Source organism: Panulirus ornatus, chromosome 19 (genome assembly GCF_036320965.1).
Source record: "Panulirus ornatus isolate Po-2019 chromosome 19, ASM3632096v1, whole genome shotgun sequence".
Taxonomy (NCBI): Eukaryota; Metazoa; Arthropoda; class Malacostraca; order Decapoda; family Palinuridae; genus Panulirus; species Panulirus ornatus.
In genome coordinates this window covers 10,823,544-10,847,610 of record NC_092242.1, presented here as the reverse complement: position 1 = coordinate 10,847,610, position 24,067 = coordinate 10,823,544, and the positions used below count along the sequence as shown (strand labels likewise).

Here is a 24,067-nt window from a genome sequence, read left to right as displayed (position 1 = left end):
CAGGTAAACCATGGAAAGTTTGTGGGGCCTGGATGTGGAAAGGGAGTTGTGGTTTCGGTGCATTACACATTACAGCTTGAGATTGACTGTGAACAAATGTGGCCTTTGTTGTCTTTTCCTAGTGCTACCTCGCGCGCATGCAGGGGGAAGGGGGTGCTATTTCATGTGCGGCGAGGTGGCGACGGGAATGGCTGAGGGCAGCAAGTATGAATATGTACATGTGTATATATTTATTTGTCTGCATATGCATATGTATGTATATGTTGAAATGTGTAGGTATGTATATGTGCGTGTGTGGGCGTGTAAGTAAATACATGTGTATGTGGGTGGGTTGGGCCATTCTTTCATCTGCTTCCTTGCGCTACCTCGCTACCTCGGGAGACAGTGACAAAGTATGATAAAAAATGCTAAAGCATAACCAGTGTACTGATGGATGATAATTGGATAGACAAGTGGATTCATCAATGCTCATTTAACATAGCACGAAAAAGTGATTTAATGGAAAAATACGTCTCTCTAAACATTAACTTTGTGATCCAAAATAAAAAGACCCTGTCATTACTCACAAATGATCTTTGCAAGGGAGGCATGTAAGGACCGAGATAAGTGGAGACTCTTTTCTGGGGGTTCTCAGAGGAAATGAGAATCAGATTTGGAGATAGATACAGAGGATCTATGCACCAAGTACGGTATATTAGTGGAGCTTGAATCTAAACTCTGAACTCAAATCAATGTAATGTTGCATATATAATCAATAATAGTTAAACCTCTCGGTTTGAGCTTTAAACTTAAAATAAACCTATTCACTATTGCCACAGAAGCTATATTACCTATCTGCGCCAAATTACTTTTGATTTTTGAAAAATATTTATTATGAATATCAGTGAGCTTAGTAATGAAAAAAAAATCATACAACATTTAACGGATAAGTCAGAGTGAAATAAAGTGTTACAAATGTCACACTGTGCCAGAGTTGCCAGAGGCCTGTTAAGGGTAAGGCACTGAAGGCAAAGAAGCGGCACTGGATTTCACCAGTTATAAGGACTCTTTGCAGTGGCCACCCCCTTGAGGGAGTTCCCAAAGGGAACTGTCATCAAAGATACAGATATATAGATTTCTTTTTTTGTTCATACATATTTGCCATTTCCTGCATTAGCAAAGTAGTGCCAAAAACAGTGGACTGAGCCTCAGAGGGAATATTCTCACTTGTCCCTTCTCTATTCCTTCTTTTAGAAAATTAAAAAACAGGAGAGGAGGATTTCCAGCCCCTTGCTCCCAACCCTTTAAGATGCCTTCTATGACACACAGGGAATACAAGGGAAGTATTCTTTCTCCACTAGATATATAGTTACACATGGGTCACATGCCTCCTCCTACAAAATTATGAGAACTGCCATGCAGTCCTTCAGCTGTCATCACATCATCTGGCACAGCTGTTTGATTTTTTAGATTAATTCAAAAGTTACAGTGCTAATATAATACACAGAGAGGAAAAGTAGAGTACTAAATAAAGTAATTACAATTTAGCCCTTTCAAGGGAATTTATTGAGCAATGGCCTGAAAACTGTGAACAGAAAAAACAGTCTTAGGAACTATATACTACCAGGTTTATAATACACCAATTCAGAACATAGAGACATACCAGAGGGATTGGCTTTTTAGTTTTTGTCCGAGCACCAGATTTTGTAGGTGGTCCAGCTGGTTTCTTTGGTCCTCCATTTCGAGCACCTCTTCGCACCTTTGCTGTAAAATAAATCAACAATGAGAAACTTCACTGTACAAGAATACTAAGTTAAGTTTTTCAGTATATTGTATATCTCAAAAAAATTAACGGACTTCGAGAAGTGACTGACTTAGATGGCTTTCATCACTGCTTCCAACACAACGGCAGCCAGTCTTAACACCTGCAAGGAGGATGCATTGCTGTAAAGCAAATCTGCAAATAATGAATCTAATAGTATATGGAGATGTATTTCTGTCACCAAATTCTCCCTTTTTTAAGTCCTGCCACAGGAAAAAGTAACTGACTAATATTGTACAGAAGACTTGCACAAGAAGCCTTTATATAAGTCATACTTGAGTTTGTAGGCATCCATTTCTGATTTCAATCCTCCACAAAGATCACAAATACTTTTAACTTCCATAATCAAAGTATATCTAGCTTTTGTCATATTCCTAGCATTTAGACAGAATGACTGAGCCATAACATGTTCAATTTTCTCAGCATTCCTACTAAAAAGACTACATTTACAAGATTTTGGGAGGTAGCATACTCAACACTGGGTGATTTGGTGATTTCAAATAATTCTTTGTAGTCAACATTATCTTTGATTTTCAAGAGAGGTGTCATAATGCAAGAATGAAATCTATAAAAAGCATTTCTTAGTAATAAAATATGTAGTGTCAAACAAACTCACAAAAGGGAAGAATATATGTAAATAGAACTTTTAAATGAATTGAAATTTGCTGCATACTGCACTTACACTTTTCTTCAGTGACCAATAAATGTGATGCCTTCACAGTGATTATCAATTAATACTTCATATAGAATCTAATCTAGGGAATAGAAATCATTCAGTTAAAAGGAAATTAGCATTATGAGATAGTCTTAAGTTGAAGTCAATGGTATAACTGTGAAAATGAAGTTAGGGAAGTATTTCCCCTACATCATTATTACAATTACAACAATGACTTTGACTTAAACTTCTTTTCATAATAATAAAAAAATAATACCCTTATAACACTGAAAGGATTATGTTCCATACATATATATATATATATATATATATATAAAGCATCACTTAACACCTGTACCTGGTATGTACAAGTCACATTAGCTGATCACTAACACTGAAGACAATTAAAGGTTAAACCAAGCTGCTAGCCATAGCAGAAAGTCACTGAGAATTAAGCTAATTTTTAGAGTTGAAGAATGTGTGGAAAGAGAGACTGTAAACGTGGAAGGCAAAAATGGATTTGTCTTAAGGTATAGCAGTCCCAAATATATGGATGCGAGGCATGGGCTTTAGATAATGTTATGCAGAGGAAGGTGGATGTGTTAGAAATGAAATGCTTGATGGCAATATGTGGTGGGAGGTGGTTTCATCCAGTAAGCAAAGGAAGAGTACAAGAAAGTCATGGAAATAAAAAGTGTGTGGCTGAGAGAACTGAAGAGGGTGTGCTGAAATGGTTTGCGCATATGGAAAGAATGAGTGAGGAAAGGCTGACGAAGAGGATACATACGTCAGGAATGGAGGGAACAAGGAGAACGGGGAGACTAAATTTGAAATGGAAGGATGAAGTGAAAAAGATTTTGAGTGATAGGGGCCTAAACATGCATGGAATAGAGTGATTTTGAATGATGTGGTTTACTGAGGTCAATGCGCTGTCAATGGACTGAACTAGTGTATGTGAAGTGTCCAGGGCAAACCATGGAAAGGTCTGTAAGGCCTGGTTGTGGATAGGGAACTGTGGTTTTAATGCATTACATATGACAGCTAGAGAATGGATGTGAGTGGATAAGGCCTTTCTTTGTCAATTTATACAATGAAAGTTATGGGAAAACATGGTATGCTTAGAGCAGTTGCTTTTAAAGTGGTACTTTTGGGAATGCAATCACAGTAAGCTTAAATTTTCACTTGTAGAAAAATGGCTCTTATAACTGCATATCCAGAAAGACTTTCCAGACTTTCCTTACTTCTTTTTCAAACTGGCATATAATGTCACATCTCTCTCCCAATATGCATGGCTTCTCTTAGGCACATTTCATCTTTAGACAGTACTAGAGAGGAAGAGTGCCGGAGGGAAAGAAATGGGGAAAGAAAACACGGAATGGTGTACGCAAGGGAAGCATGTAAGTACAGGAATAAGTGGAGACTCTAAAATCACTAATTAAGTTGCTTACATGACTCTTTTGCTCTGTTAAAAAACTTTGTTAGCTAGAGTAAATAAGGTACAGGTTGTACCTCTAATCCAGCAACCTTGGGACATGGCCATTGTTGGACCACAGAAAATCCCGGAAAATAGAAATTAACCCCTAAATCATACACAGTTGATGATCCGATCTCATAGTACTCACAGAAGTCTTTACAGTAGTTCCTTTATCTAATTTTTTCAATAACTCCACCTTTTCAAGAATAGATAATGACTTATGCTTACACCTATTACCATTAGCACCATTTTCTGAACCTCTTGGTCTCTTGGATGACAGAGTGAAGGGCTAAAATACAGCTGAATATAAGAAATTAACAGGCTATCAATTTGCCTGGCTGCAGTGCAAACAGATTTTGTTGCCTTAGCACTGCTAACACAGCCCTGCTGGCAGGTCCACAAACAATAACTAAAAGCAGCAGATTCAAAACGTGTTGGGCCATGGGAGTTGATGGTCCATATAGCACCGGATTAGAGAGGTACAACCTGTATAGCAATGATACTGCAAATATCTAAAAACTAATAAAGAAAATTTGGTTCATGATACATAGGACATCATCAAAAGTATAATGCACAAGCATTCCCCAACAAAAGCTCATAATTGTGCAAATGAGGACTTGTGGGAAAAAAAGAGCCTGTCTTAAAAAATATGTTCATTTTCTTTAGGAGTGCAGTTAAAATAACTTATCAACATCAAAAAAAAATCATATCACTGGATTCGTTACAATTAGAATAGCTATTCCACATCTGCAGCATTCATCTTAAAGAATATTGAGATAAGCCACGCACAGTTAGGTTAATGCCTCTTATGTAAACCAGATAAGCATGAAAAGAAATCAAAACCATACCAAAAGGTGTCACACAATTCAACCTAATGCATTATTCTGGAAACTGATTGCTGCAGTTGAAATACTGATTTACAATCTGTAACATATCTATTGATATCATACTCACTGCTACCTCTGATCAAATAATTACCAAAATCTCTGAAAACAATTCTAGGATCAAGTATCTATAGGCTGTAGGTTTGGTAGCTGTCTTAGGCCCCTCAGAAAACTTTTGTGATGTGCTCCTAGCTGCAATCTTTGATTATCTCTAAGTCTTATAGAAAGCTTACCTAAATGAATTCTAAAACAAAAAACAGAAAAATGGGATAAACCTGCATAACATGGTCAGTCATTCACTTCATTAAATTCAAAAGGAGCCAATCACACTCCACTGTTATGTACTCCCCAGAAGTATCAAAGAACTGGGTAATAATGTTGCAGTTCTGTCAACAAGGGCCATGCAGACATCAAAGTTCAGATATCATCTGATAAACTGACCATGCTCTAACTTTCTTCAAACCTCAACTCCATTCCTCTCCTTTGCAAATATACATGCATCTCAAAAACCATTAAAGTCATGAAAGAAAATGCAAATTTCCAGGAATCTGCAGGAAAAAATGCTGTGTCTAAACATTACACAGGATGAAAACTCTAAATCCCTGATGCACTAAAAAAACTCTAAATCCCTGATGCACTAAAAACAAGCTTCTACATCTTTGGTTAAATCTCTTGCTGTTAATTATGTCTTCACATCAACTATGATAAAAGAACATACTGTATACACTAAGCTTACATTATCCATCTTTTAGTTTCCAAACAGGAATGAACATCTTGTTTTATAAATCTGATTGTTATCACACTGACTAATATGCTAGATTTAACTGATTTTCTTCTACTTACCACACTATCCAACTCTAATTCAATTTCTTGGCCTTAAATGTAAAATTACTGGGAAAAGCTATTTCATTTCAAAAACCATTTCAGCCCCTGTGTTTACTGATTTCAATCTTCTTTGCACAATGATATTAATTGTAACCTAATTCAACAACATGGTCTCCAAGCACTTCCACCATTAGCATGTCTCGAAAGAGAAAACAGTTTCTAATCAAAACATGTAAAATAGTAGTTATTTGCCTTTACCATTATTCTCTGAATCTGATTCAGTCCCCTTCTGTATCCCAAGTAAGGAGCCTCTTTTGGTACGGACACTGGATGATCTTGTTACGTGCTTTCTAGGCGTGTCCTCTTCATCCTCATCTTCTTCCTCTTCTTCTTCCTTATCACTTTCAGTTGTGGCAGGTGTAGTCTTGGTCTGAGATTTTCTTCGGACTATTTGTTGAATCACAGGTTTATCAGATAAGGATTTAGCTGATGCTGAGGAGTCAGAAGAACTATCACTGTCACTTTCTGCAAATAAAACAGATATTGAACATAACCTTACAACAATCATTATATAAATCCAATACCCCTCTCTCTGAAAGGACTTCTGAAGTTTCAAGGCTGCACTACTTCCATTAGCCAAAGGCTTTGACAGTTTCAAGAAATGAGAATACTTAATTAGAGTTAATACAAAGGGAGAAGATACAATGATTAGTGTTGTGCCTTGAAAAATATAATTATGTGTGAAGGGAGTGGTGTAACATACTAGGAAAAGGTGGAGACAAAACAGCAGCAGAAGGAATGTGTAGAATATACATGGCTCTACAGCTTAGTGAATATGTAAACAAAAAAGAAAGGCAGATAAAAGCCATGATCATTACACTGTGTGAGGATAATAGCACAGAGTGGATGAAAAGGTTAAGTAGAAGCACATCTTCTCAACATAACTGAGGTTGAAATGGATGGCAAATGAGAGCTGGGGGAGCAAGTCTCACTAAGTTTTTGGGGGAATAAGGTGTTTTGGAAGTAAGCTAATAGTGTGTGGAAAACAAAGAGATCAAATGGGAACAATGGTGAAGGGGGCAAATGGGAAAGTGGTAGCAGGTAGTGGTGAAGTAAGGATGAGGTGGAATGAGTATTTTGAGGGACTGTTGAATGTGTTTGATGACAAGATGGTAGATGTAGGGTGTTTGGGGTGGGGTGGTATGTGAAGTTAGAGATGGACGGAGAGTGGTTTCATGAAGAGAGAAGAGGTGGTGAAAGTCTTACATATGATGAAATGTGGCAAGGTGGCTAGAGTGGATAGTATTGATGTTCAATATCTTATGAGAGGGGGTGACTGTGTTACTGATTAGTCAGTTAGGATTTTCAATAAAAACATGGACCATGGTGAGGTGCCTGAGGATTGGCAGAATGCATGTACAGTGCAACAGTTTAAAGGCAATGAGGATAGAGGTAACTGTTCAAATCATAGAGGTTTATGCTTGTTGAGTGCACCTGTTACAGTGTATGGGAGAGTCATGACTGAGAGGGTGAAGTCATGTACACAGCATTAGACTAAGAAGGATCAGATTGATTTCAAAAGTAGCAGAGGGTGTGTGGATCAGGTGTTTGCTTTAAAGAATTAGTGAAAGAAATACTTATATAAACAGAAGGATTTGTATAAAAAAATAAATCGATATGCTGTTACTGGACCAAACCAGGGCATGTGAAGCAGCCAGGTTAAACCCTGGAAAGGTCTGTGAGGACTGGTTCTGGGTAGGGAGCTTTGGTTTCAGGGCATTTACTCATGACACCCAGAGAATATATAAGAATGTAGCCTTTCTTCATCTGTTCCTGGTGCTACCTTGCTAATTCAGGATACGGCAATCAAGTATGAAATATATTCACTATCTATTCATTATATATCATACTTGATTGCCGTTTCACAATACAGCATGGTAATGTCAGGAAGCAAACGAAGAAAAACCCATCCACTCATATACACATGTATATACATACGTCCACACACGCAAATATACATACCTTCACAGCTTTCCATGGTTTACCCCAGACGCTTCACATGCCTTGAATCAATCCACTGACAGCACGTCAAACCCCTGTATACCACATCGCTCCAATTCACTTTATTCCTTGCCCTCCTTTCACCCTCCTGCATGTTCAGGCCCCGATCACACAAAATCTTTTTCACTCCATCTTTCCACCTCCAATTTGGTCTCCTCTTCTCCTCGTTCCCTCCACCTCCGACACATATATCCTCTTGGTCAATCTCTCCTCACTCATTCTCTCCATGTGCCCAAACCATTTCAAAAACACCCTCTTCTGCTCTCTCAACCACGCTCTTTTTATTTCCACACATTCTTCAAGGCCCCCAGAATTTTCGCCCCCTCCCCCACCCTATGATCCACTTCCGCTTCCTTGGTTCCGTCCACTGCTAAGTCCACTCCCAGATATCTAAAACACTTCACTTCCACTAGTTTTTCTCCATTCAAACTCACCTCCCAATTGACTTGACCCTCACCCCTACTGTACCTAATAACCTTGCTCTTATTCACATTTACTCTCAACTTTCTTCTTTCACACACTTTATATTTTTTTTTTTTTTATACTCTGTCGCTGTCTCCCGCGTTTGCGAGGTAGCGCAAGGAAACAGACGAAAGAAATGGCCCAACCCCCCCCATACACATGTATATACATACGTCCACACACGCAAATATACATACCTTCACAGCTTTCCATGGTTTACCCCAGACGCTTCACATGCCTTGAATCAATCCACTGACAGCACGTCAAACCCCTGTATACCACATCGCTCCAATTCACTTTATTCCTTGCCCTCCTTTCACCCTCCTGCATGTTCAGGCATCGACCACTCAAAATCTGATCTGGTCAATCTTTCCATTTCCAATTTGATCTCCTGGTTCTCCTTGTTCCCTCCACTTCTGACACACATATATCCTCTTTGTCAATCTTTCCTTATTCATTCTCTCCACATGTCCAAACCATTTCAACACACCCTCTTCTGCTCTCTCAACCACGTTCTTTTTATTACCACACATCTCTCTTATCCTTTCATTACTTACTTGATCAAACCACCTAACACTACATATTGTCTTAAAGCATTTCATTTCTAACACATCCATCCTTTTCCATATATCATTGTTGGAACTACTATTCTTTAAACATACCCATTTTTGCTCTCTGAGATAATGTTCTCTCCTTCCTCACATTCTTCATCGCTCCCAGAACCTTCGCCCCCTCCTCCACTCAATGACTTACTTCCGCTTTCATGGTTCCATAGAACCTTCGCCCCCTCCCCTACCCAGTGACTCAATTCCACTTCCATGGTTCCATAGAACCTTCGACCCCTCCCCCACCCTGTAACTCACTTCCGCTTCCTTGGTTCCGTCCACTGCTAAGTCCACTCCCAGATATCTAAAATACTTCACTTCCTCAAGTTTTTCTCCATTCAAATTTACATCCCAATTCACTTGTCCCTCAATCCTACTAAACCTAATAACCTTACTCTTATTCACATTTACTCTCAACTTTCTCCTTTCACACACTTTTCCAAACTCAGTCACCAACCTCTGCAGTTTCTCACCCGAATCAGCCACCAGAGCTGTATCATCAGGGAACAACAACTGACTCACTTCCTAGGCCCTCTAATCCACAATAGATTGCATACTCCCCCCTCTCTCCAAAACTCTTGCATTCATCTCCCTAACCAGCCTATCCATAAACAAATCAATCAACCATGGGGACATCACACACTCTCTGCTGCAAACTGACATTCACTGGGAACCAATCACTCTTCTCCCTTGCTATCTGTACACATGCCTTACATCCGCGGTAAAAACTTTTCACTACTTCTAGCAACTTCCTTTCCACAAAGCATCTCTATCAACCCTATCATATGCCTTCTCCAGATCCATAAATGCCACATACAAATTCATCTGTTTTTCTAAGTATTTCTAACATACATTCCTCAAAGTAAAACACCTGATCCACACATCCTCTACTACTTCTGAAACCACACTGCTCTTCCCCAATCTGATGCTTTGTACATGCCTTTACCCTCTCAATCAATACCCTCCCATATAATTTCCCAGGAATACTCAACAGACTTATGCCTCTGTAGTTTGAGCACTCACCTTTATCCCCTTTGCCTTTGTACAATGGCAATATGCATGCATTCTACCAATCCCCAGGCACTTCACCATGATCCATACGTACAGTGAATATCCTTACCAACCAATCAACAACACAGTCACCAGCTTTTTGAATAAGTTCCACTGCCGTACCATCCAAACCCGCTGTCTTGCTGGCTTTTATCTTCCGCAAAGTCTTTACTATCTCTTCTCTGTTTACCAAAACATTCTCTATGACCCTCTCACTTTGCTCACCACCCCGACCAAAACACCCTACATCTGCAACTCTATCATCAAACACATTCAACAAACCTCCCAAAACACTTGCTTCTCATGATCATTCTTCTCATGACCAAGTGCATAGGCACCAATAATCTCCCATCTCTCTCCATCTACTTTCACTTTTACCCACATCAATCTAGAATTTACCTTCTTACACTCTATCGCATACTCTCACAACTCTGCTTCAGGAGTAGTGCTACTCCTTCCTTAGCTCTTGTCCTCTCACCAACCCCTGACTTTGCTCCCAAAACTTTCCTAAATCACTCATCCCCCTTACCCTTGAGCTTCATTTTAATCACAGCCAGAACATCCAGGTTTCTTTCCTCAAACATACTACCTATCTCTCCTTTCTTCTCACCTTGGTTACATCCACACACATTCAGACACCCCAGTCTGCGCTTTCGAGGAGGATGAGCACTCTCCGCTTGACTCCTTCTTCTGTTTCCCTTTTCAGAAATTTAAATACAAAGAGGGGCGTTTCCAGCCAACCACTCCCACCCCCCAGTAGTCGCCTCCTATGACATGCGGGTGTGAGTGTTTATGCATATACATGTGTATTTGGGTGGATTGGGCCATTCTTTCGTCTGTTTCCTTGCGCTACCTTGCTAACACGGGAGACAGCGACTAAGTATAATTAATAAATAAATAGAAGGCTACTAAAAGATGAGGGAGCAGGGGACTGGAAATCATTCCCTCCAATTTTAATTTTTCCAAAAGTAGGAACAGAGAAGGGGGCCAAGTGAGGATATCCCTCTAAGGCATATATATATGTATATTTTATTTGTATGTAGCATTTATGGATCTGGAGAAGGCATATGATAGAGTTGATAGAGATGCTCTGTGGAAGGTATTAAGAATATATGGTGGGGGAGGCAAGTTGTTAGAAGCAGTGAAAAGTTTTTATCGAGGTTGTAAGGCATGTGTACGTGTAGGAAGAGAGGAAAGTGATTGGTTCTCAGTGGTTCTCCAATTTGGTCTCCCTCTTCTCCTCGTTCCCTCCACCTCCGACACATATATTCTCTTGGTCAATCTTTCCTCACTCATTCTCTCCATGTGCCCGAACCATTTCAAAAACACCCTCTTCTGCTCTCTCAACCACGCTCTTTTTATTTCCACACATCTCTCTTACCCTATTATTACCCTTTCGATCAAACCACCTCACACCACACATTGTCCTCAAACATCTCATTTCCAGCACATCCATCCTCCTGCGCACAACTCTATCCATAGCCCACGCCTCGCAACCATACAATATTGTTGGAACCACTATTCCTTCAAACATACCCATTTTTGCTTTCCGAGATAATGTTCTCGACTTCCACACATTCTTCAAGGCTCCCAGAATTTTCGCCCCCTCCCCCACCCTATGATCCACTTCCGCTTCCATGGTTCCACCCGCTGCCAGATCCACTCCCAGATATCTAAAACACTTCACTTCCTCCAGTTTTTCTCCATTCAAACTCACCTCCCAATTGACTTGACCCTCAACCCTACTGTACCTAATAACCTTGCTCTTATTCACATTTACTCTTAACTTTCTTCTTTCACACACTTTATATTTTTTTTTTTTTTTTTTATACTTTGTCGCTGTCTCCCGCGTTTGCGAGGTAGCGCAAGGAAACAGACGAAAGAAATGGCCCAACCCCCCCCCCCCCATACACATGTACATACACACGTCCACACACGCAAATATACATACCTACACAGCCTTCCATGGTTTACCCCAGACGCTTCACATGCCTTGCTTCAATCCACTGACAGCACGTCAACCCCTGTATACCACATGACTCCAATTCACTCTATTTCTTGCCCTCCTTTCACCCTCCTGCATGTTCAGGCCCCGATCACACAAAATCCTTTTCACTCCATCTTTCCACCTCCAATTTGGTCTCCCTCTTCTCCTCGTTCCCTCCACCTCCGACACATATATCCTCTTGGTCAATCTCTCCTCACTCATTCTCTCCATGTGCCCAAACCATTTCAAAACACCCTCTTCTGCTCTCTCAACCACGCTCTTTTTATTTCCACACATCTCTCTTACCCTTACGTTACTTACTCGATCAAACCACCTCACACCACACATTGTCCTCAAACATCTCATTTCCAGCACATCCATCCTCCTGCGCACATCTCTATCCATAGCCCACGCCTCGCAACCATACAACATTGTTGGAACCACTATTCCCTCAAACATACCCATTTTTGCTTTCCGAGATAATGTTCTCGACTTCCACACATTTTTCAAGGCTCCCAAAATTTTCGCCCCCTCCCCCACCCTATGATCCACTTCCGCTTCCATGGTTCCATCCGCTGACAGATCCACTCCCAGATATCTAAAACACTTCACTTCCTCCAGTTTTTCTCCATTCAAACTCACCTCCCAATTGACTTGACCCTCACCCCTACTGTACCTAATAACCTTGCTCTTATTCACATTTACTCTCAACTTTCTTCTTCCACACACTTTACCAAACTCAGTCACCAGCTTCTGCAGTTTCTCACATGAATCAGCCACCAGCGCTGTATCATCAGCGAACAACAACTGACTCACTTCCCAAGCTCTCTCATCCCCAACAGACTTCATACTTGCCCCTCTTTCCAGGACTCTTGCATTTACCTCCCTTACAACCCCATCCATAAACAAATTAAACAACCATGGAGACATCACACACCCCTGCCGCAAACCTACATTCACTGAGAACCAATCACTTTCCTCTCTTCCTACACGTACACATGCCTTACATCCTCGATAAAAACTTTTCACTGCTTCTAACAACTTGCCTCCCACACCATATATTCTTAATACCTTCCACAGAGCATCTCTATCAACTCTATCATATGCCTTCTCCAGATCCATAAATGCTACATACAAATCCATTTGCTTTTCTAAGTATTTCTCACATACATTCTTCAAAGCAAACACCTGGTCCACACATCCTCTACCACTTCTGAAACCGCACTGCTCTTCCCCAATCTGATGCTCTGTACATGCCTTCACCCTCTCAATCAATACCCTCCCATATAATTTACCAGGAATACTCAACAAACTTATACCTCTGTAATTTGAGCACTCACTCTTATCCCCTTTGCCTTTGTACAATGGCACTACGCACGCATTCCGCCAATCCTCAGGCACCTCACCATGAGTCATACATACATTAAATAACCTTACCAACCAGTCAACAATACAGTCACCCCCTTTCTTAATAAATTCCACTTTATATATATATATATATATATTTTTTTTTTTTTTTTTTTTTTTTTTTATACTTTGTCGCTGTCTCCCGCGTTTGCGAGGTAGCGCAAGGAAACAGACGAAAGAAATGGCCCAACCCCCCCCCATACACATGTACATACGTCCACACACGCAAATATACATACCTACACAGCTTTCCATGGTTTACCCCAGACGCTTCACATGCCTTGATTCAATCCACTGACAGCACGTCAACCCCTGTATACCACATCGCTCCAATTCACTCTATTCCTTGCCCTCCTTTCACCCTCCTGCATGTTCAGGCCCCGATCACACAAAATCTTTTTCACTCCATCTTTCCACCTCCAATTTGGTCTCCCTCTTCTCCTCGTTCCCTCCACCTCCGACACATATATCCTCTTGGTCAATCTCTCCTCACTCATTCTCTCCATGTGCCCAAACCATTTCAAAACACCCTCTTCTGCTCTCTCAACCACGCTCTTTTTATTTCCACACATCTCTCTTACCCTTACGTTACTCACTCGCTCAAACCACCTCACACCACACATTGTCCTCAAACATCTCATTTCCAGCACATCCATCCTCCTGCGCACATCTCTATCCATAGCCCACGCCTCGCAACCATACAACATTGTTGGAACCACTATTCCTTCAAACATACCCATTTTTGCTTTCCGAGATAATGTTCTCGACTTCCACACATTTTTCAAGGCTCCCAGAATTTTCGCCCCCTCCCCCACCCTATGATCCACTTCCGCTTCCATGGTTCCATCCGCTGACAGATCCACTCCCAGATATCTAAAACACTTCACTTCCTCCAGTTTTTCTCCATTCAAACTCACCTCCCAATTGACTTGACCCTCACCCCTACTGTACCTAATAACCTTGCTCTTATTCACATTTACTCTTAACTTTCTTCTTCCACACACTTTACCAAACTCAGTCACCAGCTTCTGCAGTTTCTCACATGAATCAGCCACCAGCGCTGTATCATCAGCGAACAACAACTGACTCACTTCCCAAGCTCTCTCATCCCCAACAGACTTCATACTTGCCCCTCTTTCCAGGACTCTTGCATTTACCTCCCTAACAACCCCATCCATAAACAAATTAAACAACCATGGAGACATATATATATATATATATATATATATATATATATATTTTTTTTTTTTTTCTTTTTTTTTTTTTATACTTTGTCGCTGTCTCCCACGTTTGCGAGGTAGCGCAAGGAAACAGACGAAAGAAATGGCCCAACCCACCCCCATACACATGTATATACATACGTCCACACACGCAAATATACATACCTTCACAGCTTTCCATGGTTTACCCCAGACGCTTCACATGCCTTGAATCAATCCACTGACAGCACGTCAACCCCGGTATACCACATCGCTCCAATTCACTTTATTCCTTGCCCTCCTTTCACCCTCCTGCATGTTCAGGCCCCGATCACACAAAATCTTTTTCACTCCATCTTTCCACCTCCATTTTGGTCTCCCTCTTCTCCTTGCTCCCTCCACCTCCGACACATATATCCTCTTGGTCAATCTTTCCTCACTCATCCTCTCCATGTGCCCAAACCACTTCAAAACACCCTCTTCTGCTCTCTCAACCACGCTCTTTTTATTTCCACACATCTCTCTTACCCTTACGTTACTCACTCGATCAAACCACCTCACACCACACATTGTCCTCAAACATCTCATTTCCAGCACATCCATCCTCCTGCACACAACTCTATCCATAGCCCACGCCTCGCAACCATACAACATTGTTGGAACCACTATTCCTTCAAACATACCCATTTTTGCTTTCCGAGATAATGTTCTCGACTTCCACACATTCTTCAAGGCCCCCAGAATTTTCGCCCCCTCCCCCACCCTATGATCCACTTCCGCTTCCATGGTTCCATCCGCTGCCAGATCCACTCCCAGATATCTAAAACACTTCACTTCCTCCAGTTTTTCTCCATTCAAACTCACCTCCCAATTGACTTGACCCTCAACCCTACTGTACCTAATAACCTTGCTCTTATTCACATTTACTCTTAACTTTCTTCTTCCGCACACTTTACCAAACTCAGTCACCAGCTTCTGCAGTTTCTCACATGAATCAGCCACCAGCGCTGTATCATCAGCGAACAACAACGACTCACTTCCCAAGCTCTCTCATCCCAACAGACTTCATACTTGCCCCTCTTTCCAAAACTCTTGCATTTACCTCCCTAACAACCCCATCCATAAACAAATTAAACAACCATGGAGACATCACACACCCCTGCCGCAAACCTACATTCACTGAGAACCAATCACTTTCCTCTCTTCCTACACGTACACATGCCTTACATCCTCGATAAAAACTTTTCACTGCTTCTAACAACTTTCCTCCCACACCATATATTCTTAATACCTTCCACAGAGCATCTCTATCAACTCTATCATATGCCTTCTCCAGATCCATAAATGCTACATACAAATCCATTTGCTTTTCTAAGTATTTCTCACATACATTCTTCAAAGCAAACACCAGATCCACACATCCTCTACCACTTCTGAAACCACACTGCTCTTCCCCAATCTGATGCTCTGTACATGCCTTCACCCTCTCAATCAATACCCTCCCATATAATTTACCAGGAATATATATATATGTTTTGGGGTTGTTATTTCATGTGTGGCGGGGTGGCGATGGGAATGAATAAAGGCAGACAGTATGAATTATGTACATGTGTATATATGTTTGTGTCTGTGTGTGTATATATATGTATACGTTCAGATGTATAGGTATGTATATTTGCATATGTGGATGTGTATGTATATACATGAGTATGTGGGTGGGTTGGGCCATTCTTTCGTCTGTTTCCTTGCGCTACCTCGCCAACGCGGGAGACAGCAACAAAGCAAAATAAATAAATAATAAATAAATATGTGTGTGTGTGTGTGTGTGTGTGTGTGTGTGTGTGTGTGTGTGTACCAGTGTGAGTGTGTCCATTTAAAAACACGGTACATGTTTAATACCAAAATAATCCAAACACCAAAAAATTTTGATCTTTGCCATCTTTCTATTTTCTTAACCAAAGCAGCCACTACTAAAACTGAGGTGTTAAGCTACCCTCGTAACTTCAAAATTGCTACATATGATATATACCTGAGGAGGCTGTAGAAGAATTTGTTGAAGAATCTGATGATTTCTCTGATGCTTTATCTGAAACTTTACTGGTTCCTTTTCGATGTTGGGCACTAGACTTCTGGGTTGCTGAAGTTTTAGGTTGTGCCTTTGGTTGTGGTTTTGGCTGTGGCTTGGGCTGTGGCTTGGGTTGTGATCCCTTTTTACTGACAGGCCTCTTGGTCTCACTCTCAGAGTCAGTGCTATTGTCTGGGGAGAAAATGGACTTCTTCTTTGAGGCTTTGTCTGTGGATGATGCACCTCCACTTCCTGTCATAGTAAGATCACTATGAACACAGAAGTACCCTAATAAAAAATCCTAGCTGAATGAATTTAACATGAAAGGCACCTTCAGTAAGCTTTGAACTAAAAAAAAAAAAAAAAAAAAAAAAAAAAAAAAAATGAGGCTTATAAAACAAAGAATTCATATCAATATCAATACTTGGGAAATTTTGTGGTACACTCACAGAGTGCAAGTCTGAAAATGTACATTCTATCCTGTGAAAACTTGCCATAAGAACATTTGACTTGCCATCAATAGTCAATGATACTGCCCATACATCGAAAGGTTTATGCAAATTTCTTTTTGATATTTCAATATCAAATTACTGCCAATGATAAATACTGTCACTAATCTTTCCAACCTATGAAATAAGCAAAAATGAGAAAACTTCAGGCAAAATTTACCCTTAACATACTCTGATTCCTGGACCACATGTAATCTTTTCCATTTAAGTCCACATAGAACATGTAAGTATTTGTAAACGTTCCAAATATCCATGAGACAGATAAGAAGAATATGAAAAACCATGACAAGATTTCTGTCACTAATTTCACCAATCTCTATTGAGAGTGACAATGAGACAAAGAAACTAGCATAAAATTCTGACATGACAAAAATATCTATGCATAAATACTGGTGATCATAATGAGTTAATTGATAACATACATGGATAGAACACTTTCATGGAAATTATATTTGACTGAGTATTCAAATTCGTTAAAATTTTTCAAGCTCTTGTTACCTCCTCTCTCAAAAAGTACCTCAATGAAAATATTCTATATTTACAGTATTAAAAAGATCCTTAAGAGTAAAACTTATGACTTTGGTAAATCAACAATACAAAAATGTACTTCCTCCACTCTTCACATTTTTGCTGGAGGAAAAAGTCTTAACCCATTCAAAAGTTAGCTTTAAAGTTTGTGAAAAGCATGTGTTTTGGCTAAATTCCTCGCTTATCCTTCACTCATGTAGTCCTCCCTTAAAACTAGTGGATTTGTACAACAACCACATGAGAGACTTGCTTACACTAGAATTAATCACTGTTAAATATCAGATTTAAAACTAACTTCTAAAACATACTTCAAAAGCCACATGTTCAAGGTAAAAATCATATATAATGTTTTGACAAACTGTGATATTGGGGGTCCAAGTGCAAAGACCCATCTAATGTCACTGGCCTATGCATTCGCAAAAGGAGACCAAAACTATCTATCTCTAACACTGTCACCAAGGACAAAATAGCCAAAATTGTTAGTTTTATTCATCAATATGTAAAGTAGGTTTGATTCAATTTCTTATAGCAGACCTATGATATGTTGCCTAAAGCTTATTAAGTTCACCTTAAGCCAGATTACCTCTGACTGGGTATCTCTTACCTCAGGAAGAGACTACTGCTGCTGTTCCATTTTCTGTTAGACTGGTACAAAAATCTCCAGTTCTAACTCTAAGTCAACAGCAGGGTTAGGTTACTTATTCTTTTGCACACATGTTAATAAATAAAGACTAACTGAGGACCAATAGTGCGGACTAGACACTATCAAAGCTTTGCCACAGCTTGAAATCCATTTAAAAACTTCTTTGCAGTCTCCAACTATATTCAACTCCTACTTTCATTCTATAAAAGAAACAGTTTTTTTTTACAGCCATTATAAGCAGGCATTCCATAAGAGTATTCACATGCCCATAAAGAAGCTTTTATTTCATGTTTGAGGCTCCAGTTGCATACGAGTCTACAATGAGGCTAGGCCTAAACTAAAATATGGAATGGTGTGGAAGAAAGGGCAATATAAGAAGGTTCCTTATTGGAAGTGACAGTAGCAAATGGACAATGCTATCAATTAGTTGACTCTGGAAGTATGATGGGGTTGTTTTGTGAATATGTCACTACCTCACAACTAACATACAATCATCAGAAGTGATGAGGACACTAGACATAATTGTATAGAAGATTCTCCAGATACTTTTTCAATCAAGTCATGACTACTTATGAAAAGCTCAGCCTGTGATCTTACTATCAGTAATAAAAATAATACCATAAACATACTAGCCTACCTAAAGGCTTCTTGCTTTGTACTGACTTCTTTTGTTGCACAACACTTCCACTGCTTTTCTGTTGCTGTGCTTTACTGGGAGGTTTTTGTGTTGCTGCTTGTTGGGGACGTGCAGCAGGCCTTGGTCCAGTCTTACGTTGGGTGTTTGAGGCCGGGGCAGTGCTCTTTAGTATAGTTGTTGCTGAGGTTTTTGGACCACGTTTACTTGGAGCTGTTGCAGTCTCTGGCTCTGATTCTGAAGATCCCCTGATAGTATCAAGGGTTTTTTAGTAGGCCACTGAGACAGGAAAAGATCCTTTGTCAACAACACAGCCCTAGAGCATAAATCAGGCAATTCAAAGATTACATGAAAATAATACTGTGTAAAAATAAATGGCATAAACAACTGGCAGTGAATAACTAATGGCAGTTAAAGATAACAAAACTCAGAAAACAAGTGATTGTAACATGTGGGTTAGAAAATCATTGTTTTGCAAACTTAATATAATAGCTAATGTTAACTTTATTACAATGAAAATCCAAAGGAATACTTGATGAGAGTAATCAGCTAAATCAAAACCTTGTTTTATTAGATAAAATTATAACTGATTTCAACTTGAAATTCATGACATAAAACAGGAAACCAAAAGATTATATGATGAAATACAGAAAAGAGATATATAATATAGCAGAAACAAATATCTTTGTGAATAACTACAGCAGTAGCAACATAATAAAAATTTGTAAGACAGAAATTATGTAATCATAATATATGGATTTGATAATCAATGCTTATCAGATTCTGAACCAAAGTAAATAATGTCTGTATCACAGTGAACATCTTATGAAATATAAGAAGTGAGCAATCAGCAAATTGAAACCTCATTCTTTTATTAAATACTACTATTGTAACTGTAAGGGAAACTGTTGTGTTCAATATCCACCTAAAGCCTAATGAAGAACTAAATGATTAAATGTATCAGAACTGAGCAAATCCATTCTTGGAATATATGGCAGCATGAAAAAAAGGTGTAATACAGAAATAGTAAAAAAAAGAAAAAAGATGGTAGGGTGTTCAAGTTACTGGAAGAGGAGGTCCACCTAAAGTTACTGGATGACTGAAAAATCAAGTTGAGAGATGTTTAGAATCAAAATAAAACTGTAGCATTTAGAAAGAAAATCTATATCTATCAATCAACTATCATTACTATATTTCCACTTTATTGGGGTAGATCAGGAGAAATACAACTATCAAACATCCTCATATGCATCCTCATTATATGCCCACCTTGAGAAAGTGAAACATGGATATCCATACTTATAAATGTGCTTCATATTCTTTTAACCTTACATACAAGGTTGTTTTTCATGTAAAACCAATGTCTCCACTCACACCACCTCCATACACAAAATGCTTCTCTACATTCCATCCCCAATCATTACTCTAGCATTTTCAAAGGAAATTTCCCTATTCCTACTCAATCCACTAATTACATCTAACAATTTCTTGTGGTCTACCTCTTAGGATATCTAAAATAACAGAAAAGTGCTGTGAACAGGAAGTAAGGAAACTGCAATGCTGATTTGAATACTTGCAACATCCCAGTGAAACAAAGATACCATATTTATGTAAAAACAGCTGAATCATTTATTGAACGTAGACAATCAGCAAGAAAAGCCCAGCAACCAGTAGTATTGTGAGTACAAATAAGAACTGTTTGATAAAATTTTGGGAATCAAGCTCATGCAATTATCTCAGAAATTACAGAAATTAATAGGGACATCCTTTAATTTCCAGTAAACACAGCAAAATACACTGAGACGGCCAGACTGATCAGGTGCTATAATTCAGGAGTCCAAGAAACAACTGAAGATGCTAAATGTAGGATGATAAACATAAATAATCCCAAAAAAATGTTTGGATAAATACAGTGACAACAAAGCATGCATACCCAAAATGTTAAAAAATAGGGAAATTATGTGAGTTATCACTGCATATGATTGATAACTACCTTCATAATAAGTATAAGAACAAGTATTACAGAGTAGACTGCAAGAATTATAGAGCAGACCATAACTTGCAACCCATAATCAAAAGTCCTATCAACTCAAATAATAAGTGGTATGGCACAAAGAACTGCAAAGAGAGACAGAAATCTAATGATGAAAATGTTTAATGTATATATAAGGAGTGAAACTGAATACTGCTGTGTAGTGTGTGGTCAAAAGTCAAATAAATGAAAGTATACAAGTTAGAGAGAATTCTAAAATACTTCACGAGCAAAAGTGATGGTCTGGAATAACTAACAGGAGAGTTTGAAAGAACTCAAACTTTACAACCTACGAAAAAGAAGAAAAAGATACATATTATCTATGCATGGCATCAAAATTGAGGCTATCAAGAATAATATTCTAGCTTTGAAAGCATCTCAGATAAGAAGGCACAGAACTATTAAGTCTTCCATAATAATAGGGAATATACCAAAAAGGTAGGTAGTAGTTGGCAGGTAATCACCAACCAGGGAGATATATTACTGGTACTACCCACCTGGATGGTCATTGATGGCTGTGAAGTGAACCAGCACTTCAGTGATTGCCAAGTTGCATTCCTTTGACCCAGGTAGCTTTCTTTTCTTTCTCCCTTACCCACACATGGACCACTGGCATTCCATCCACAAAAATCTCTCCTTTTCATGCAAAACACAACCCACACAACTCATTCTTCTTAACTTCAGATTTTTCTATGGTGAGTTCTATGCGCTAGCCCTGCCTTTTCGCAAATGGGTAGGAGCAACACAGAGAAGTAGTAAGTAGGAACATTAGGTAGAAGTAGTAGGTACGAACATTAGCTGGGAATATTACATAGAATTATTAAGTTGGAATAAAAGGTAAAAAAAAAAAGCAATAGGTAATATCAGTTGCTAGAAAGATTAAATATAAGCCTCTGAAGACACTGCACTAGAGATGCCCTCTATCAGTGGCCTTTCTATGGTGAGGCACTAAAGGCTAATAATTGGAAATGGAGTTCACCAGTTATGGAGGCTCTTTCGCCATAGCCATCCCTGCAAGGGAGTTCCCTAGGGAACAGGCATCAGAGATATAGATAGATAAGACACCAAAAAGATATATATAAAAAGTATATGAGAGTCAAGAGGAAAAATAATCAACATATATGGAAGAAACAGAAACATTTAGAAAATAATATACGTGGCTGAGGTAAAAAACTGGACATCTGATTAAGGTAAGCCTTGAGGAATATTGGGTAGACAATGACATAATTTCTCGTAGCAAGTAACACATGCTGTAAACATTACCAGCTACCCCTGTTTTTCTGGTAAAACCTCATAAGTATGTAGGAAGTAGGTGCATCTCCTTGTACCTTCTTGAGTACTGCTATATGCCTTCTTGACAAACTTATCATCTATCGTACATTCTGACTGCCCATATCCACCTTAAACATTTTCATTCATGTACCTTTCTAATGATTTGTTTACACCTTCAGTATAAATTCTATCCATCGTCCTACTTCCAATAATACTGCAGATTATCCATATCTACTTTTGGCGTACCCTAACCAATATACACTGGAGCTTCACATCCATGCAACAGCACTGGGACAAGCACTCCTTCATGCATGCTCCTTGCACCTATTCTTATTTTTTCTTCCCATTCACCAGAATTTTCAGTGTACCCCAGTTTCTCTCCTTTGTATGATCATACTATCAACTTCAACTTTCCATAAAAACTATTTTCACAGAACATTGTTTGCAAATATTGTAACTCATCCACAACCTCCAATTCTTCACTAAGCAAAGTTATCTTATACACTGATTTCACATCTCTTTCTTATTTCATTTGCATTTACTATGAGCATCCTCTTCCACTATACATCGTCAGACTGATCCACCATTTTATCCAACTCTTCCACTAATTTGGTTAACAGCACAATATTATCCTCACATAACAAAGTGGCAATATGGCAACTTCCACTCTGTTTCTCCATGACAGATAATCACACAACAATCATCCCACCTTGATGCATTCCTTAAAAAAATATCACACAACTATAGAGATCACAAAACCTTAATGTACTCCCAAATCTATTTCCCATTATTCACTCATACCACAGTTAGTCTTACAAATGTACTACTTTTGTTAACAAAGCTCTTAAAACCTTTTGAAATTTTTCCATGCACAACATAAAGAGTTGAAAACTTCGCTAAACACTATCCCATTCACTTTACCAACAGCATTTTCTACATCCATAAATGTCACATAAACCTTCTTTTTTTCTATCACAAAATCTGATCTACATACCCTCTTCCCTCCCTAAATCCACCTGCTCTTCACCAACAAAGGGAGCAAAAATCCTTCTAAAACAATTACTATCCTCCCATGCACCTTACGAAAATTACCATGGCATCTTGTTCCTCTATATTTCTTTAACTTATTTTTGAACCTTTTCCTTTATGCAGTAGAATAATTACTGTCAACATTCAGTCATCAAGCATGTAACTGTTTTTCTATGCTTCCATACATACTTCCAGATCCACTCTACAGCAGTTTTATTTCCACTCTTCATCTCACTCATAAGTCGAATATATATCACTACCTTCTCCATTCATTAAGAGCTCTCTTACTCTTCATACCTCCTCCACTAAAAGTCTTCCTCTCCCATATACTTATCTCCCTCTGTCTCTACTTATCTCCATTCATTCTGTTCCTACGGACGTCTCCTCATATCATCATCAACCACTTCTTTGAAATATTCCATTCCTAAACTACAAATTTCATCCACTGTTATCAACATTCTCCCAGACTTGTCTAATACACTTCCATATAACTCTCCTTTATTTTCAATCTCAACCTTCCAGAAAAGCTAGTCATTCACTTTTTTTTTTTTTTTTTTTTTTTTTTTTTTATACTTTGTCGCTGTCTCCCGCGTTTGCGAGGTAGCGCAAGGAAACAGACGAAAGAAATGGCCCAACCCCCCCCATACACATGTACATACACACGTCCACACACGCAAATATACATACCTACACAGCTTTCCATGGTTTACCCCAGACGCTTCACACGCCCTGATTCAATCCACTGACAGCACGTCAACCCCTGTATACCACATCGCTCCAATTCACTCTATTCCTTGCCCTCCTTTCACCCTCCTGCATGTTCAGGCCCCGATCACACAAAATCCTTTTCACTCCATCTCTCCACCTCCAATTTGGTCTCCCTCTTCTCCTCGTTCCCTCCACCTCCGACACATATATCCTCTTGGTCAATCTTTCCTCACTCAT

At 39.2% G+C, this 24,067-nt stretch overlaps 1 protein-coding gene across 7 annotated transcripts in view; it reads right to left on the bottom strand.

Moving 5' to 3' along the window:
- Nucleotides 1–24,067, bottom strand: part of chm (lysine acetyltransferase chameau) — a 104,743-nt gene that overhangs the window by 41,339 nt on the left and 39,337 nt on the right. For 4 of the 7 annotated variants that reach the window (XM_071673638.1, XM_071673637.1, XM_071673641.1 and 1 more), the window contains 5 exons: nucleotides 18,793–19,037; nucleotides 16,440–16,727; nucleotides 5,898–6,164; nucleotides 1,854–1,904; nucleotides 1,643–1,743 (listed from right to left, as the gene is read on the bottom strand). In XM_071673638.1, coding sequence (XP_071529739.1) covers nucleotides 1,643–1,743; nucleotides 1,854–1,904; nucleotides 5,898–6,164; nucleotides 16,440–16,727; nucleotides 18,793–19,037 — 952 coding nt within the window. The remainder of the gene's footprint in view (nucleotides 1–1,642; nucleotides 1,744–1,853; nucleotides 1,905–5,897; nucleotides 6,165–16,439; nucleotides 16,728–18,792; nucleotides 19,038–24,067) is intronic. The other 3 variants (XM_071673642.1, XM_071673640.1, XM_071673639.1) reach the window with 2 other exon arrangements.